At 35.7% G+C, this 17,860-nt stretch overlaps 1 protein-coding gene across 12 annotated transcripts in view; it reads left to right on the top strand.

Moving 5' to 3' along the window:
- The window catches only part of LOC309850283 (REST corepressor 3), a 51,357-nt gene that overhangs the window by 13,891 nt on the left and 19,606 nt on the right, over nucleotides 1-17,860 (top strand). For 11 of the 12 annotated variants that reach the window (XR_014304164.1, XR_014304165.1, XM_082703988.1 and 8 more), the window contains 4 exons: nucleotides 1,410-1,571; nucleotides 3,160-3,284; nucleotides 4,045-4,123; nucleotides 14,467-14,685. Coding sequence is in view for 10 of the 12 variants with exons in the window: in XM_082703988.1 (XP_082560114.1) it covers nucleotides 1,410-1,571; nucleotides 3,160-3,284; nucleotides 4,045-4,123; nucleotides 14,467-14,685 (585 nt within the window). In the remaining 2 variants the exon portion in view is untranslated. The remainder of the gene's footprint in view (nucleotides 1-1,409; nucleotides 1,572-3,159; nucleotides 3,285-4,044; nucleotides 4,124-14,466; nucleotides 14,686-17,860) is intronic. The other variant, XM_082703983.1, reaches the window with a different exon arrangement.

The following is a 17,860-nucleotide window of genomic DNA, read 5'->3' as shown; positions in this document are numbered from 1 at the left end:
TTTATTTGACAGAGAGAGATCACAAGCAGGCAGAGAGGGAGGCAGAGAGAGAGGAGGAAGCAGGCTCCCTGCTGAGCAGAGAGCCTGATGCGGGACTCGATCTCAGGACCCTGAGATTATGACCTGAGCCGAAGGCAGTGGCTTAACCCACTGAGCCACCCAGGTGCCCCTGAAGGGCTTTTCTTAAATTTAATTTTTAATTCTTTAATTTACTTGTGGGGGCTTTTTTTTAATTAGATAATTTTAAAAGAAGATCCATTTGGGGCATATGGTTCATTATCCCTTGTAGTGAAGGAATGAAGAACATGAAAAAAGAAAAATGAAATATAGATTCTTAAATGTTTTCAACTAATTATTAGATCAACCTTTATCATAAGTAATAGTAAAATGAATTATCTGTAATCTGCACTATTAAGAGCTAATTTTATAGTCATTACCATGGCTAAGTAATACAAAGTCATTTCTAGAAATTGAGATGTTTATCTAAACATAGTTAATTTTTTTGTGAATTTTGAAGCCTTTGATTATTTTGTTTTTAATTTTTGGCTTTCTGTTTAATATTTGTTTGAGATGTTAATCCTTTAAAATGTGACTGCACATATGTTTATTTTCATGTTGATTTTAAAGGAGTGTTACTGAAGTACAGAAATTAATTTTAAAATGCATTATTTGAAAAGTTGCTAAATCTCTTCTTAAAAATGAAATTGGTACTTGATACCTTATAGGAAAGATAAAGACCTACAACTTAACAATAGAAGGGAAGGTTATGGAAGGTTAGAAATTCCCCATTTTGAGTTTTACTATGATTTGGTGATAAAGTCATTGAAGTTATCAATATGCCTCATAATGATTCTTTCTATGCATTATGATAATAAAGAACTTTAAGAAATATATGTGGTAAATATTATTAAGATTGCATTGAGGTACTCCTTGGAACTGTTCAGCCCATGGTACTTCTAAAAGGTTAAAACAAATATTTCTCTACTACGTTTCAAGTGAGCACTTCTAGTTTAATATTATGATTGATAGTTTTCTTCAAATATTTACTGGACATTTTTCCTTTTAGCATGTTTTCTCCACACATTGACAAATGAGTAAATATGGGTCAGTCTTAATAAGAGTCAACAAACCTGCTTTAGTAATTATAGTCACTCTCTTCAGTTCACTGTTTTTCCTAGATTATGCAGCAAATGTGGTATGTAAGAACATTCACTGTTCTGAGGCCCTGATTTAAAAGAGATAAATAAATGAGGTCTACCTGGGCATCCCTGATTAAAAGCTCTAAACTGTGAGTGTATCTTCAGTTGAAGTCATGGGCTTAAGATTTTAACCTAATTTGTGTTTAACTCTCTTAAGTGTGATGGAACATAAGTCCATTAAAACCAAAGGGGAATGATTTCTCTTCAAAGGCTCTTGGCATGTTGTTCTGGCATAAACATAACATTGAGAAGTCCCTTGCTGATCTCCCTAATTTCACTCCCTTTCCGGATGAGTGGACAGTGGAAGATAAAGTCCTGTTTGAACAAGCCTTTAGTTTTCATGGGAAGAGCTTTCACAGGATTCAGCAAATGGTATGGTAATTTTAGTTTTACTGTAATTTGTGCCTGAAAGATATGCTATTATTAAACACTTCCCAATTCTAAAAACAGAAAAGTTTTCAGTCTAATTTTAATGTTTAAACGTATTTGATACCTATATATTTGATACCTATATCAGATACCTATATATTTGTATATACTCATTTTTTTTAAATATTTTATTTATTTATTTGTCAGAAAGTTAGAGTACAGGCAGGCAGAGTGGCAGGTAGAGGCAGAGGGAGAAGCAGGCTCCCTACGGAGCAAGGAGCCCGATGTGGGACTCGACCCAGAACCCTGAGAATGACCTGAGCCAAAGGCAGCCGCTTAACCAACTGAGCCACCCAGGCATCCCTGTATATACCCTATTTTTGATAACCACTCAACTGCATGACAGTTATGTACTATTTCATCATAATTTTTTGTTATGATTTAAATATATGTGTATTAATTGTGGTTCTAGGAAGAAAATCACAATTTCATTTTTATTTTAAATGTTTTCATTTTTTAACATTAGGGTTTTCTAATATATTCTTTTGGATATGAAAATCAATTTTAAAAAATTCTGTATTTTAATATTATACAGGCACTATTGTTTTTAAGGAGAAAAACTCTTTATTTCTAGTTTTTAAATTTTTAGTATTGTGTCAAAAGAATATAAACCTGAGAAGTTGCTGCATTAGAATCTCTTAACCTGAATGGATGAAAATTAGATAATGTTTACAAATGTATCTAAGTATTAAAGAGAGCCTTATTGATTGGGCGTATGTGTCCTTGTTTGCCAGTATGACAAATCAGTGCATGATGATTAGTCATTTTAATACCCAGAGACTTTATTTGGTAGCTACAGTCTGATTTTATTATTTATCATCTTAAAACCTAGAGTTAAGACAATAATTTAAAAAATTCATTGTTGAAAATTGAACAGCTTTTCTTGAAAACGTGATGCTAAGTGACAGAAGCCAGGCATAAAAGGTCATATAGTATATGAGCCCATTTATATGAAATGTCCAGAATAGACAAATCCATAGAAATAGAAAGTAGATTACTTGTTGCCAGAGACTGGGGTAAGGGAAGACCAGAGGATGACTACTGATGTTTCTTTTTGAACTTAGGAAAATCTCTGGAATTACGTAGTGATGTTTGCAGAACTTAGTGAATATGCTAGAAACCACTGCATTGTACATTTTAAATTGGTAAATTTTGAGGCATGTTAATTACATATTAGTTTTAACATTTCAACTTACAGAGGTGGGAAGAGAAGAGTAACTCCTTAAGAAAAACAAATACCGAAAGCTAATGTTGTGCTGGGAACAGATGTTTACCATGTTTGTGATACTGTTGTCTCCCCTTTCTTCTTGGAACAAATAGGAATATTCAGAAATGTCGATGACATGGGTGTGGTGGGTTACTATGGCTGTAACAGTACTTTTTAGTTCTATAATTCATAAATATACCCATGAAAATATTTTTCATCTATGCCTTGAAGTATCAAAGAATAGTATCAGAAATATTATTCATTCTGTTAATCAGAATTTGTGAATTAAATTTGCTGATATTAACATGACTTTTCTTTTTCTAGCTTCCAGATAAGACAATTGCTAGCCTTGTAAAATATTACTATTCCTGGAAAAAAACTCGATCCAGGACAAGCTTGATGGATCGCCAGGCTCGTAAACTAGCCAATAGACATAATCAGGGTGACAGGTAGGTTGGATGCCTTTATATAGTTACATTGTTAGGACACTTACTGAATTGTTTACACTTCCTAAGGCAGAAAAATTATTACAACACATTGTAAATGTAAATGTAATGTAACCTTCCATTCAAGATGTTTTGTCTCTGGCAGGAAGAGTTGAATGATCAGAAATCTTAATAGTAAGGACTTTTCTTTAACTGTTAATTGTAGCCAGCAGACAACTGTGTTGTATGTGAGCTGTGTTTAACTCTACTTGCAAGTGCTTCCTTTTAGTACCGATATAGTCATTACATATATTTAGAATACATTAAGAAACACACTCTCTAGAACATGCTTTTTCCATAATTGCCTGAGCACCATTACCTGACTAACTGAAGCATTATTGTAGCTGTATGTTTCTGGTGGTATAAAACCGTTCTGCTTACTGGTGTTTATCTTTATCCTCCAACTGGAGAGATGAAATAATCAGTACTATATCAAATTAATATATGTGTTCTCCTTCCCAAATGGTATTCTTTCTAAATATCTATCCTATTGGGTCTCTGTTTTTTTGGTATACATGTTTGCTAACATGATTCTATATACCCCAAAAGATAAATATTTCTAAACACTACAGCAGTCTAAATTATAGGAGGTAATCTTCCCAAGGACACTCTTGTTTTTTTGGAAATGTCTAGTGAAATTATTAGCAAGGTATATTGCAATTTAATAAACTCCCGGAATAGAATAAAAAGGGAATTAAGTTTACTAATCTTTGTTTCTTCTCAGTGATGATGATGTGGAAGAAACACACCCAATGGATGGAAATGATAGTGATTATGATCCAAAAAAAGAAGCCAAGAAAGAGGTAATGGTGATCATTAGAGTGCTTGTAACTGTTCTACAAATCCATGCAAAGAAGAATGAACTATACTTCATGTTAAGAAAAACGTTTTTATATCATAATGTAGGAAGTAGTAATTTTCAATGTTAGAGAGTTTTGGAAAAATATCTAGAACTACCAGTTAGCCAGTAGATTAAATAATTATTGGGTTATCACATCCACTCAGAAGTATAAAAGCCCTGTCACAATCGCTAGTCCTTAATCCAGAGAAAAGAAATAGAACGCCCTCAGATGATATAGTATGATATAATAGAGTATAAAATTAAGCTTTCTAGTTTTGTTACCCAGTTTTTCTTAAAAACACTTGTTTTGGTCCATATTATAGCAAATTAGAAATTAGAAATTAGATCTCCCTCAACTTACAATGAGGGTACATCCCAGTAAACTCATCATAAAGTGAAAATATTGCAAGTCAGAAATGTATTTAATATACCTAATCTAGCAAACATCATCACTTAGCGTAGCCTACCTTAAACATGCTCATAACATTCATTAGCCTATAGTTGGGCAAAATGATCTAACACAGAGCCTGCTTTATAATAAAGTGTTGAGTATTTCATATAGTTGAATACTGTACTGAAAGTGAAACACAGAATGATTGTAAATATTCACAGTGGTTGTCAGTGTATCGGTTGTTTTCGTGTCCACTTGGCTGACTGGGAGCTGCAGCTCACTGCTACCGCCTAGCATTATGAAAGAGCATTTTACTGCACATTGCTAGCTTGGAATAAGAAGAAAATTCAAAGTACAGTTTCTGTTGAGTGCCTGTGACTTTCACACCATCATAACTTTGAAAAATTGTAACCAGAACCATTATAAGTTGGTGATGATCTGTAGTAGTGGTATACTGACAGCAAAGGAAGAGATGGAAGAATCCTTAGCTAGAAAAGCACTCCTGTTCCTCCAAATGATGATGATGATGATGATGATTTATAATCACTAGGAAAGGGGTGCCTGGGGGGCTCAGTGGGTTAAAGCCTCTGCCTTCTGCTCAGGTCATGAATCCAGGGTCCTGGGATCGAGCCCCGCATTGGGCTTTCTGCTCCAAGGAGAGCCTGCTTCCTCCTCTCTGCCTGCTTCTCTGCCTACTTGTGATCTCTGTCTGTCAAATAAATAAATAGAATCTTTTAAAAAATCACTAGGAAAAGGCTAAATTGATATACTGACTCATTTATGTAGGCAAGGATTTACATAATTGTGAAAAATAGATCAAATATTGAAGGGTAAAGTCTTATGAGGTATAGACATCTGTGACATAGTGACTATCGAAATTGGGAGACAGAAGGTACCTTCATCCTATTTAATGACCACCATTCCTCAATGCCATTGGCCCATCTTGGACCTTGTCATCATCTTCAACACTTTTATTAAGTGACATTTTAAAGATCCTACTCTTAACTCAATTTGTTATTTTACAAATTTTCCTACTACTGCTAAATGTTCTCAAATTACTTGATTCCTTCATTTTTTCCCAAGTCGGCCTTGTTTCTCTGAGCCATAGACCTAGTGAGCAACTACTTAAAATTGCTGTATTCCCCGTATCTCTCTTATATCCCTAGTATTAAGTCCCCATTTCCCTATGCTCTGCTATACCTTCCCTAACCCTATGAACCCACAATGCTGGGTCTGTTGCTTTTCTTGGTCTGAGAGGCACAGCAGGAGAAAATGGCATAATCACATAAATTGTTGCTACTTAGATAAAATGGCTTCAGATCTTAGTGCAGTCCTTACGTCTCTCAGTGTTTAACTTCTTGTTTTCCCTTGGTAAAGTGAAAATATTAGGATTGTGTGGGAATCAAAGAGGTCATATATACAGAAGCACTTCTTAGAGTCCCCAGTACATAATAAATCTTGAGTAAAAGATACTATTGTTTTATTCATTATGTGAGCAGGTATTCTGAACTTGCATCCCTTTCTGTACATCACCTACCCTCTCTCCACTCTCCTGCAAAAATTTAACCTGATAATCTCACAGAGAAAATACCAAGCAGGAAGTCCCTTAAATTCCAGCCCTTCTCCCTGACCTCTGTGCTACTTAGTACCCTTTCCATCTGAGCATGTTTATGCTTAGTACATTAAAATTACTGTATTTTGCCCACTAGACTATACACTTTTTGAAGTCAGAGACTGAGTTACATTGTACATCTTGTATCTCGCAGCACTTGACATAGTACTCCTTGTCCACCTCCTTACCAGTATTTGATACGATCAGACTTTTAAAAATCTTACAGATTTTTTTTTAAAGATTTTATTTGACAGACAGATCACAAGTAGGCAGAGAGGCAGGCGGGAGTCGGGGGGGAAGCAGGCTCCCTGCTGAGCAGAGAGCCCAATGTGGGGCTCCATCCCAGGACCCTGGGATCATGACCTGAGCTGAAGACAGAGGCTTTAACCTACTGAGTCACCCAGGTGCCCCTTACAGATCTATTAATAGAAATGATACTCAGGAACATTTACTGAATAAAGTCTGCCTGAACGCTTCTCCTCTTGTTTGATCCTATCTGTCCCTTCGTGTCAGGACTAGGACTTTTCCCATCAGTTATCCCTCTCTAATGCCGTGTTTTCAGCCGTTTCATTGCAGCCCAAATTATGCTCACATCTTCTGTGTAAAAGTGTAACTATCTCTCTACCAGTCTAGAAAAACTCTGCTCCTTCCTACTACTTCACTTTTGACTTTGTGCCAGTCAGGGTTCTGTCTTTTCACTTCACTGAAACAGCTGAGAGATGTCAACCTAACTGCCACATTCATTGTATTCTGCTCAAGCTTTCTGTATCATTTCAAGTTACTGACCCCTCCCTTTTCCTGAAAATCTCTTCTTTGACTTTTGTAACACGATTCTGTGATTCTTCCCCCCCACCCCTGTCCAGTGGCCTATTTTATTTTTCAGATTTTATTTAAATTCTGGTTATTAAAATATAGTACAGTATTGGCGTTTCTGTGATTCTTGGCTACTCTTTAATTTTTAAAAAATTTTTAATAGATTTTATTTATTTATTTGAGAGAGAGAGAAAAAAAAATAGGGCTCTCTGTTCAGTGGGGAGTCTGCTTCTGCCTCTGCCCCTCACACTATGTGGGATCTGGGGCTCAATCCAGGGCTCTAGAATCATGACCTGAGCTGAAGGCAGACACTTAACTGACTGAGCCACCAAGGTGCCCTTTGTCTACCTTTTTAACTGTTGTGTCTCAATCTTAATAACTTTTTTCTTTGTTATTATTTTATATTATACTATTCTATACTTTCTTAATTATTTGTTTTATTGTTGTTTTTCAGTTTTTCTCTCAAATAACTGAATTTTGTCCTTTATGTTCCATACAACTGCCTTACATCTCTTCTCGGAATTACTGGAATTTTCTGTCTTCCATCCTGGTCTCCACATTCTCCACACCACTCCGTTCCAGTCTGTTCTTTAACCCTCTTGCCAAAGCAATCTTTCTAAATCCGAATTTACTGCTTGCAACCCTCCCATGGCTTTGTCCATAGGGTTAGGATAAAACACAAAGCTCTCTAGTGAGGCATTTCCCACCCCACCCCACATATTTCGGATTACTAACCGTGTTTTAGAAAAGTCGTTTAGTTCCCTGGTTTTTGTCCTGTGGTTATGATGGTCTTTTCTTTCTGGGATTCTCTTTTTTTTTTTTTTAAAGATTTTTTTATTTATTTATTTGACAGAGAGAGATCACAGCAGGCAGAGAGGCAGGCAGAGAGAGGGGAAGGGAAGGAAGCAGGCCCCTGCCGAGCAGAGAGCCCGATGCGGGACTCGATCCTAGGACCCTGAGATCATGACCTGAGCTGAAGGCAGCAGCTTAACCCACTGAGCCACCCAGGCGCCCTCTGGGATTCTCTTTATTCACAAATCTGCCTAGGAAATTCCTCATAACTCTGTTAAGATGTAACTTCTTTATGAACTCTCTCTTATGCTTTATCTTGAATTGACACCACCTCCTTATTTTTCTTTAAATCTATTGAAATACTCGTTGTGGTTCTCTATTTCACCTGTCTATCCCTTTGTGGTAAGCCTTTGAAGAGCAAGAATCCTATCTGCAGAGCCTGAAACATAGTAAGCATTCTGTCAGATTTACTATGATGAATGTGAATACACATTATAAGCTTTTTGCTTACTGTACAAATGTAAGAGATTAGGGACTTGAGTTATCCAGGGAACTTATGTACGTGTAATACTGTTCTGTCCAACTATGCGAGATGATCTCTATGCATTTGGCCTTTTATTTGACTGTGATCTCATACTGTTCGCATAAGAAAAGTATAAGTTAAACAGTGTCAAAAGGAGGGTGACTGGGTGGCTTAGTAGGATAAGTGTCTGCCTTCGGCTCAGGTCATGATCCCAGGGTCCTGGAATCCAGCCCCCATGGTGGCGGGCTCCCAGTTCTATGGGGAGTCTGCTTCTCCCTTTGCCCTTCCCCGCTGCTTGTGCTCTCTTTCATTCTCTCAAAGAAATGAATAAAATCTTGAAAAAAAAATGCTACAGGAATCCTCCAGATTGTGGTCCAGGGCAAGTAATGTATTGTCAGCAGGTTCATTCATTCCTCTGTTCTTTCACAGATCATGGGGACACAGGAAGGAGTGATACTATATTATTGCCTTTAACGCAGATCTGCACACCTGCTTCTGCATGGTATTGACACATTATGTAGAATTTTAATAAACTTCTAAAAATTGTGAAGTATATAGTATCATAGAGTATGTAGAGTTTAAAGAAGAATAAAACAGCTAGCATCTCCTCACTGAGCTTAAGAAACAGAAGTCCTGTGTGTGTGTTTCCTTAATCGTACCCCTCTCCCTTCTCTCCAGAGAGAACCTCTGTCCTGAAAAGGGAACCCTATCCTGAACTCTATCAATTATTTACTTTTTTTGTAGTTTTATCACACATGTGTGTATCTCTGAGCAACCGTAATTGAGTTTTGTCTATTTCAAACTTTATATAAATGGAATCATATTATATATGTTTTTCAGCTACTCACATTTTGTTGTCTAGCATCTTCTTGCAGTTCATTTTCATCACTATACTACGGTGTTCCATTGTATGCGTATGCCACAACTTACTTGTTTCTTATCAAGGGACAGCATTTCCAGTTTATTATTATCATACACAATACTGAGGAGAATATATCCTGAATACACATACATAAGAATTCCTTTGGAATAGTGCTTCTCAGGTTTAGTAGGTTTTGTATTGCCCCCATGAGGGGAATTTAGAATTATGGAGGGGTTTTTCATTATTATAGTGGCATGGTAGGAAAGGCATGCCAACTCTCCTGAAATGCACAGCACATTAGGGATTGTGCCACCAGTGACTTATTGAGTAAATACTACCCTTGTAGTGTTTGGAATGGAATTACTCTAGGGTATTAACCGTGTTCATATTTGCCGTTACCTAGTAAAGTTGATCCTTAAACAACACAGGTTTGAACTGCATGTGTCTGCTTTCATACAAACGTTTTCAATATGTACAATACTGTAGATTTCCTTTCCTTAAGATTTTCTTCATAACATTTTCCTTTTTCAAGCTAAGTTTATTTTAAGAATATGGTATAATATATATAACAAAAGATGTGTTGATCCATTGTGTTGTCAGTAAGCCTTCTGGTCAATAGTAAGCTATTAGTGATTAAGTTTTTGAGGAGTCACAGGTTATACAGAGTTTTGATTGCAGGGAAGCTCAGTGTCCCCATCCCCCACATTGTACTTATAATCCACTTCCTTGCCAATACTTGATATATTCAGACTTTTAAAATGTTATACATCTAGTAGTATGAAATGGTATCATTGTGTTCTCAATTTCATCAGATTACTAATGAGGCTGAATATTTTTCTATCTGTGATAATATTTTTCTATCTGTTATAATAGACAATCTGTTATTGTCTATTATTGTGTCTTTTTAAAGAAAAATCCTATTTTTGTTTGTTTGCTTATTTTTTTACCTCCTTTCCTCTGGGGTTGTTTTTGTCTTTTTCTTAAAGACAGAATGTATGAAAGTTCATCTTCTTATTGAGTTCCTTCTGCATTCTGGCTACTGATCTCTTAGTTAAATGTGTTGCATAGCTTTTGATGAACAGCTATTACATCAGAAGCATGTACAGGTTCAATTTGTGTTCCTTTGTATTTTCAAACTTAAGCTTTTAAGTTTTGCTTTCTTACATTTAAGTCCTTGATCTGTCAGTAGTTAAGGTTGGTTCATGTGAGGTAGAAATCCATTTTTACTTGTGTTTCCTAATACGGAAGTGAGTTCCTCTCTTTCAGCTGGTCTGCAGCTTTATCATATATGAGGTTTTTATATATGCATGACTATCTATTCTGCTCCTCTTGTCAGTCCTACAAGATCTTAATTGCTGTAGCTTTATGGTAAGTCTTGATGGCTGTTAGGGTATAAGTCCCACTGCTTGGTGGTGTTTTTTAAGGAGTAAGGAGTTGGCTATTCTTGGACCTTTGCTCTTAAAGCTTATGCATTCCTAGAAAAGCCCTAATAAATACTCCATTGACATACAGGGAGAAAAGAAACCTTTGTGTAATTTATTTGTAGATTGCATTTCCTATGAAGAGATTTATGTTTTCTGAAAATAATAGTTTTATTTCTTTTTAATTCTTACATGCCTTTTATTTCTTCCCTTACTGAACTAGATTCACCTTTATAATGTTGAAAAGAAGTTAGGATAACAAATATTTTTACCTTATTCCTAATTTTAGAATGGTTTTTATGTTTCAGTATCAACTAGAATATAATTGATGTTTTCAACGCACTTACATGACTGGTAGTTAATATGCTAGCTGCCATCTGGCATTCCTCTCTAACCTGGTGGTCTGTGATTAATCTGGCTTCTTACCATGGGTTGGTTTTCTCCAAAGCATTTATTCCAAAAGCACTAAGTGGAAACTACCCAGCCTCTGCTGGCCTAGCCTTGGAAGTTATTCAACATCACTTCTGTTGCATTCTGTGGGTTACTGTGCGTTACTGAAGTTGATCCAGAATCAAGGGGAAGAAATATAGATCCCACTCCTCAATGGCTGGAATGTTGAGGATTTTGATGGCATATTTTGAAACCTCAAGTCTAGAATACAAAATTTTCACAAATGTTTTTCCATGTGTGTTTGAGAAGAAAATACTACTCTTTTAGGTACAGGATTCTGTGTCTATTAATTGTGTCTAGTCAGTTCTGTGCTTGAAATCTGTGTTCTCTTGTCTTGCTGATGTGGTTTTTGTTACCTGCTTATCTGATCATTAATTGAGAGGTGACACTCTTTATATTTCAAAGCTGTTGTTATTAGATGCATAGGATAGAAGTCCAGAGTTGTTTTATTTTGCTACTGAATTGAACTTTTTATCAGTATGTGTCTCTAGAAGAATCCATTTCAAAACCAGGTTTCAAAAATTTTTATGTATTTTGTAATATCTTCTGTCTGATATAACTCTGCCATCTTTCTTTGATTTATTATTTGCCTGGTTTATCTTAATTATTTTCTTTTTTTCAATATTTCTATGTCCTCCCAATTTAAGTCTGTCTCTTTCTGAGGAAAATACTGGTAGGATTTTATAATCGATCTGGAGAGTCTAGTCCCTGTGTATCCGTGTATATTTTTGTTCTTTCTTATTTTTACCTTTTTTTTGACTTGCCTTTTCTAGTTTTCCCCTCCTTCATGGCTTGCTCTTTTTTTTTTTTTCCTTGCATTAAGACTTAATCATCTCCGGTTCTACTTTTTTATTCTCTGCTAGTTTGGGTTGTTACAGAAATATATTTCTATTCTTATTGTATACCCTGGAAATTTTTCCTGTGTATTTATCTTAAAGTCTAATATATATATATATATTTTAATGACTTCATGATTAATATTGGCCCTTAAAAGGCTTTGACTTCAGTCACTGCCCTCCTGATGTATGCAATTTTTATCCTAGTTTAGTTACACCTTATATTTTAAAATTTCTCAAATATAGGGTCAGTATTTATTTGTATTTGCATACATGTTTAAAATTTACTCATTATTCTTTCTTGAATATTAGACCTTTCTTCAAAAATCATTTCCCTTTTCCTGAAATATATCTTACACAGGTTAATTTAGTGAGAGTCTGTTACTTATAAATAGTTTTGGTGTCTATTTCATTTGAAGATAATATTCTACTACTTCTGATATTGGTCATTCCTGCAGAAAAGTCTGCTGCCAAACTAATTATCATTCCTTTGGAGGTAATTTGTGTTTTTCTCTTTCTCTGCTTTTATGGTCTCTTCTTTGTCTTTAGTGGTGTTTCACCTTAAAATATCTGACTGGGTTTTTTGTTTTGTTTTGTTCTGTTTTTGTTTTTGTTTTTGTAAATTTGTTTTGGATTCATCATAATTCTTGAGTCCTATGTCTTAAGTTCTGTAAAATCCCCATTTGTTGCCTCTTTGAATATTGTCTTCCTCATTCTCTATTCTTTCTTTTGGGAATCCTTTTAGAAATCTAATGAAGTTTCACATGTCTCTTAACCACTCATTTTCCATCGTTTTTGTCTTTCCATATTTTTGCCCTGCGTTGTGGTAATTTTTACCCTATGTTCATTCTAAGTCACTATTGTTCTTTTCAGTTCTGTCTAATCTGCTAAGTAATCCATCCACTGAGTTTCTAATCTTACTTATAATATTTATAAATTTCTAGATGTTATGTTCAGTTCTTTTGCATATCTGCTTAGCCAGTTTTGATAGACTACTAAAAGAATATTCCATATATTCAATTTATCTCTTCATGCACGTGTAACACATTTATTGTAGTACCTTTATCCAGTAACTCTAATATCTGCAGTCACTGCAGAGCTAATTCTATAGTTTGCTTCTGCCGTCTCTCACTCATGGGGCTGTTTAGAAGTTTGTGGTTGGGAAATCATTTTCTTTGGAACATACTTGTTGAAAATTTTTGAGACGGGGTTTAAAATGGATTCTGCTAGAGACACTTTGCATTTGCTTTTGCTAAGTGTCTGAAGATCTTACTAACCTGACATACTTTAAATTTCTGATTTGGGATTTTTCAGGCCAGACAATTCATATAAATTTAGTCCCCAAACCAGCTTTAGTGTAGGCCTGTGATTAGGAAATCTCAGGGACGACTTTTTGGGTATCTTTACTTTTCATTCAGCTAAGGATGAGGTAGGCATGTTTTTCTTTGATCATTCTCTTCCTCAACAAGACAGGAGTGTTTTTTTTTTTTTTTTTCCTACTTCACACAATGATGGGTTTCCCTGGCAGGGGTCTGTCTTTATCTCCTGTGACTTAAACCTATTGTCCATTGAAGCCTGTGCCTTGGTATATGCCAGCTCCTTTATACTCACTTACACCCTTAGTTTGTGGCTTTCTCATTATTTCAGGTCTCTGAGGAATTTTCTCACTTCCCTGCCACCTCAGAATTAAATTTTTAAAGATATTAAAAAAAAAAATACTTGGTCCAGCAATTTTAGAAGTACTACACTGGGAGGAATTTCCTTGAACATCAAATTTGCCATGTGTTGCTTTGAGTTAGTTGTTAAGCAGTGAGGTGGATTATGTTTCATTATACAGTTGTTTTTATGACTTAGAGTTCCTTTTCTAAATTATTGGAACAGTAATCCCATCCGTTGAAATTAGGTTGGCCTTCAACCTAATGGCCACTGTTTCAAGTGGATTCCTGTCTCAGAAGCAGAAAAACATCGTATTTTTATATCACAGTTTAAGAATATTACAAGTAATAATGAAATCCTACTTAAGAGTTCATGGTCCTTATTATTCTAACTGTCCTAACTTCTTTCAAAATACAAATTCACATTCTATTTTATTCATAGATGAATAGATTTCGAGTTTAGAAATGTCAAGATCAAGATCATTCTGTGTCCTTTTTAATCTTCAGAGGCATAGTTCTCTTTCAACAGCTCTGAAGTGAGAATGAAGTGTTATCTGCCACTTGTCCTAATTCTAATTGGCCCCTTTTAGATTTTCCTAAAAAACTCGGCGCTTCATGAGTTAACAGCTTTTCTGTTTTATAAGCCCTTTATTGCTGAGGGAAAATATATTCTATCTTGAAGCAAACAAGAATAGTTTAGAATCTAATTTTTTCATTTGTTTGTAGTCCTCTGGGCTAGAAACCAAACATTTTATTGAGTGGATATATCAAGGATACATTATGTTGTCTAACCCCCAGTTGGTGAGTGCTGTGTGTGTTTCTGTGTGTGTGTGTACTTCTACATAATGTAATTGGTTAGAAGTATTTTATAGGTGTACTTAGTGTAGCAGATACTTCCAGTAATAGACTTTCTTTGGTTTATACATAATGACCTGTCTTTATTCTTCTAGGGTAATACTGAGCAACCTGTCCAAACCAGCAAGATTGGACTTGGAAGAAGAGAGTATCAGAGTTTACAACACCGACATCATTCTCAGCGATCTAAATGCCGTCCCCCTAAGGGCATGTATTTAACCCAGGAAGATGTGGTAGCTGTTTCCTGTAGTCCCAATGCAGCCAACACCATCCTGCGGCAACTGGACATGGAGCTGATCTCTTTAAAGCGTCAGGTAGTCTATAAAAATCACCTTTTTAATAATTCTGTCTATTCTGTTCATCCATTTCAGTAAACTAAGTTTTCTACGGATTTTCTCAGCTACCCACTTACATAAGCTCCACTCTTTAAAATTTACTTTATTTCCAAATTCAAAGATGCCTCTGTCTTTTCTAAATTGGAATCCCAGCATTGTTACTGGTTAGCTCTGTGATATTGGGAAATAATAGAATTTCTCTGAGCTTCAGTTTTATATCTATGAAATTAAGGATAAAATACTCATACTTCTCTTGCAGGTTGGTAGGAGTTGGTTGAGATGTTATTGGCAGATTTTTGAGCTGGGTCTGGCACATTTTGAATACTCAGTGAATAATGGCTGCTCTCTTCATCCTCCTCATTGTCACCAGTAGTAGCTGCCATGGTATTAGAAATATATCATCATCATAATCAGGTTAATCATGGTTAAGAGTCAAGATCTAGGGTCAGTGAATGTAAATTTTAACCTTAGCTACATTGTCTAGTTCCTTGGGGGAGCTGGATAACTCTTCTTCTTCTTCTATTTTTTTTTTAATTTTTATTTATTTTTTAAATTTCTTTTTAGTGTCTGGTTAATTCTTCTTAACTCTGCTTCCTCATCTTGAAATGTAGATAATATGATGCTTGGGAGAAATTAAGCAGGTAATATATGAAAAGTGCTTACAACAGTGCATAGCACATAGTAAGTACTCAGCTAATGGTTGCTCTTTGGTCACTGGCCTTTTTACTCATTTTTTCCCCCTCTCATTTTCAGAAACAGATAGGTTTCTGTTGTTTTCCCTATCCCTTAGACCTAATAACTCCTCTAAGTCTGTGCTTTCTTGGTCTGTATCAAGCAGTCTTACACTATATGCCAGTGACTTCTGAATCTACTTCTCAGGCTGTGACTTTTCTCCCAAGTTCTGTATTGCTGTATCTCTAGCTACCTGCTAGCTCTCTCATCTTACCCCTAAAAGGTTGTTTTTCTTTGTTCCCTGTCTGTTGAAACATGAGAATCCGCTTTGATTCATCCGTTATTGTCACATCCCCCAACACACAAATCCAAGTAGTAAACTAGTTATGTAAGTTTACCTGAGAAATTTTATTTAAATTAGTCTCCTTATTTTTAATCCCATCCCTACTACCTTTGTTCAGGTGTTTATAACCTCTTCCCTGACAATAACTGTCTTGTGGCTTTTCCTTGCTGTTCACTTTTGCTATAGCTCCATGCTACACATTGTTGTCTGTGTGATCTTCTTAAAATACTGGTATGATCAAAATCATTCATTTTGAAGCTCTTCATTAATTTCTACTTGCCTTTAGCAGGTTACAGTAGAGATAGATAGGGATTGATCAAAAGGTCTTGTTAAATTTAAAATTCATTGTGAGTTAAGAAACCACTGAAGGATTTTAGAGAGGTGTAACATCATCTTATTTTGTTTTCAACTGTATCCCTTTGCATTTTTTATTTTAGTAGTTGCTGTAGGGATTACAGTATGCATCTTCAGCCTACCATATCATCCTTGTTTAGGTATTACAATGTTATCCTTAGAGTTAATATTATACTACTTTATATAAAATGTAAGAATCCTGCAACAGTCTAGTATGGGATCAAGATAGTTTTTCTCTATCCCAAACATTCCTATTTCTCTATCTCTTGACCCTGGTTATTCACCCAAACAGCTCTTATATTTCTCTTTTCTTATCCAACAAACTTCTTGAAGAAATACCTACCATCTTAGCTTCCTCTGCTTTCTTCCCATCACATATTCTCTGACCCTTCCGGTGTAATTTCTGCCCCATACACCATCCCAGTTCTACCACTGGAAAAAGCTATCTTAAGTTTATTTATTAACAAATTGCCAGGTTTTGTGCCCTCTTCTTAGTTCTTATTTTTCTTGAATCTGTCACTGCTCATTAATATCTGACACTGACTACCCCTTCTTCCTTCTTGGAATTCCTTTTCTTTGGCTTTTATGACACCAGGCTCTCTAATGTATATAGTAGGTGTTTGACTGAATGCTTGGCCTTTAGTTGAACAATGAACATGTGCACAATTCCTATCTTCCAAACCATAGCACTCTTTCTTTTTAGAGAACGTATAAAACACTTTGCCTGTAATACCTTTTTTTTTTTTTAATTTTATTTATTTGTCAGAGAGAGAGAAGGTGAGGGAGCAAACACAGGCAGACAAACACAGACAGACAGAATGGCAGGCAGAGGCAGAGGGAGAAGCAGGCTCCCTGCTGAGCAAGGAGCCCAATGTGGGACTCGATCCCAGGATGCTGGGATCATGACCTGAGCCGAAGCCAGCTGCTTAACCAACTGAGCCACCCAGGCGTCCCTGCCTGTAAGATCTTTAAAAAGATTTCAAGTAGTCTTGAAGCTGTTAAGTGTTTCCGTTCATGATCTCAGGGTTGTGAGATTGAGGCCAACATGAGCTCCACGCTCAGCACTGTATCTGCTTGTCCCTCTCCCTCAGCTCTTCCTCGCATGCGTGCGCATGCTCTCTCAAATAAATAAATAAGCAAACAAACAAATAAAATCTTTTCTTCAGTCTTTAGGCAGAATTCAGATTCCCTGTTTTGTCCCAGCATAACTCTTCCTACATGCTGTTCTGCCTGAAAGGCATTCCAGCCAAACCTTGCCTGCTGGCTTAATTCTTTGTAATCCTTTGACACTAAATCTGGGTGTCATCTCCTTGGGAGAATTTAAACCTATTTTCCCTATTACCCATGTGTGTTAACATGAATACAAAATATTTGCTCTCTTTTCTCTCTTCCTCCAAGTCTACATTAGGTATTTGAGCTTTCTTTACATTTTTATATTTCTATATTTTTATATAATACATATATTTATATATTTATGGAAATATATAAATATTTTTATATTTATACTTTTATATTTATTTATCTCCCCACTGATTAGTGAAATCCTTAAGGAATTTATGTTTTTACCTTTTATCTTTGTGTGTATAACATGATGGGCCAACTAACTACATTTGAATCAACCTAGATTTTTACATTTTAGCCGTGTTAAAATCTCTGAGATAAAAAATTCACAAGTCACTTTATAAATATTTGATTGTTCATACTGGAGGGGGGAAAAAACAAGCCAAGAAAAACATGTAAACAAATGAAGAAACAAAAATCTTAATCCTTAATATTCTAGGTAAA

The sequence above is a fragment of the Mustela nivalis genome, assembly GCF_964662115.1.
Source record: "Mustela nivalis genome assembly, chromosome: 16".
NCBI lineage: Eukaryota > Metazoa > Chordata > Mammalia > Carnivora > Mustelidae > Mustela > Mustela nivalis.
This window is presented reverse-complemented; position numbering and strand designations above follow the sequence as displayed.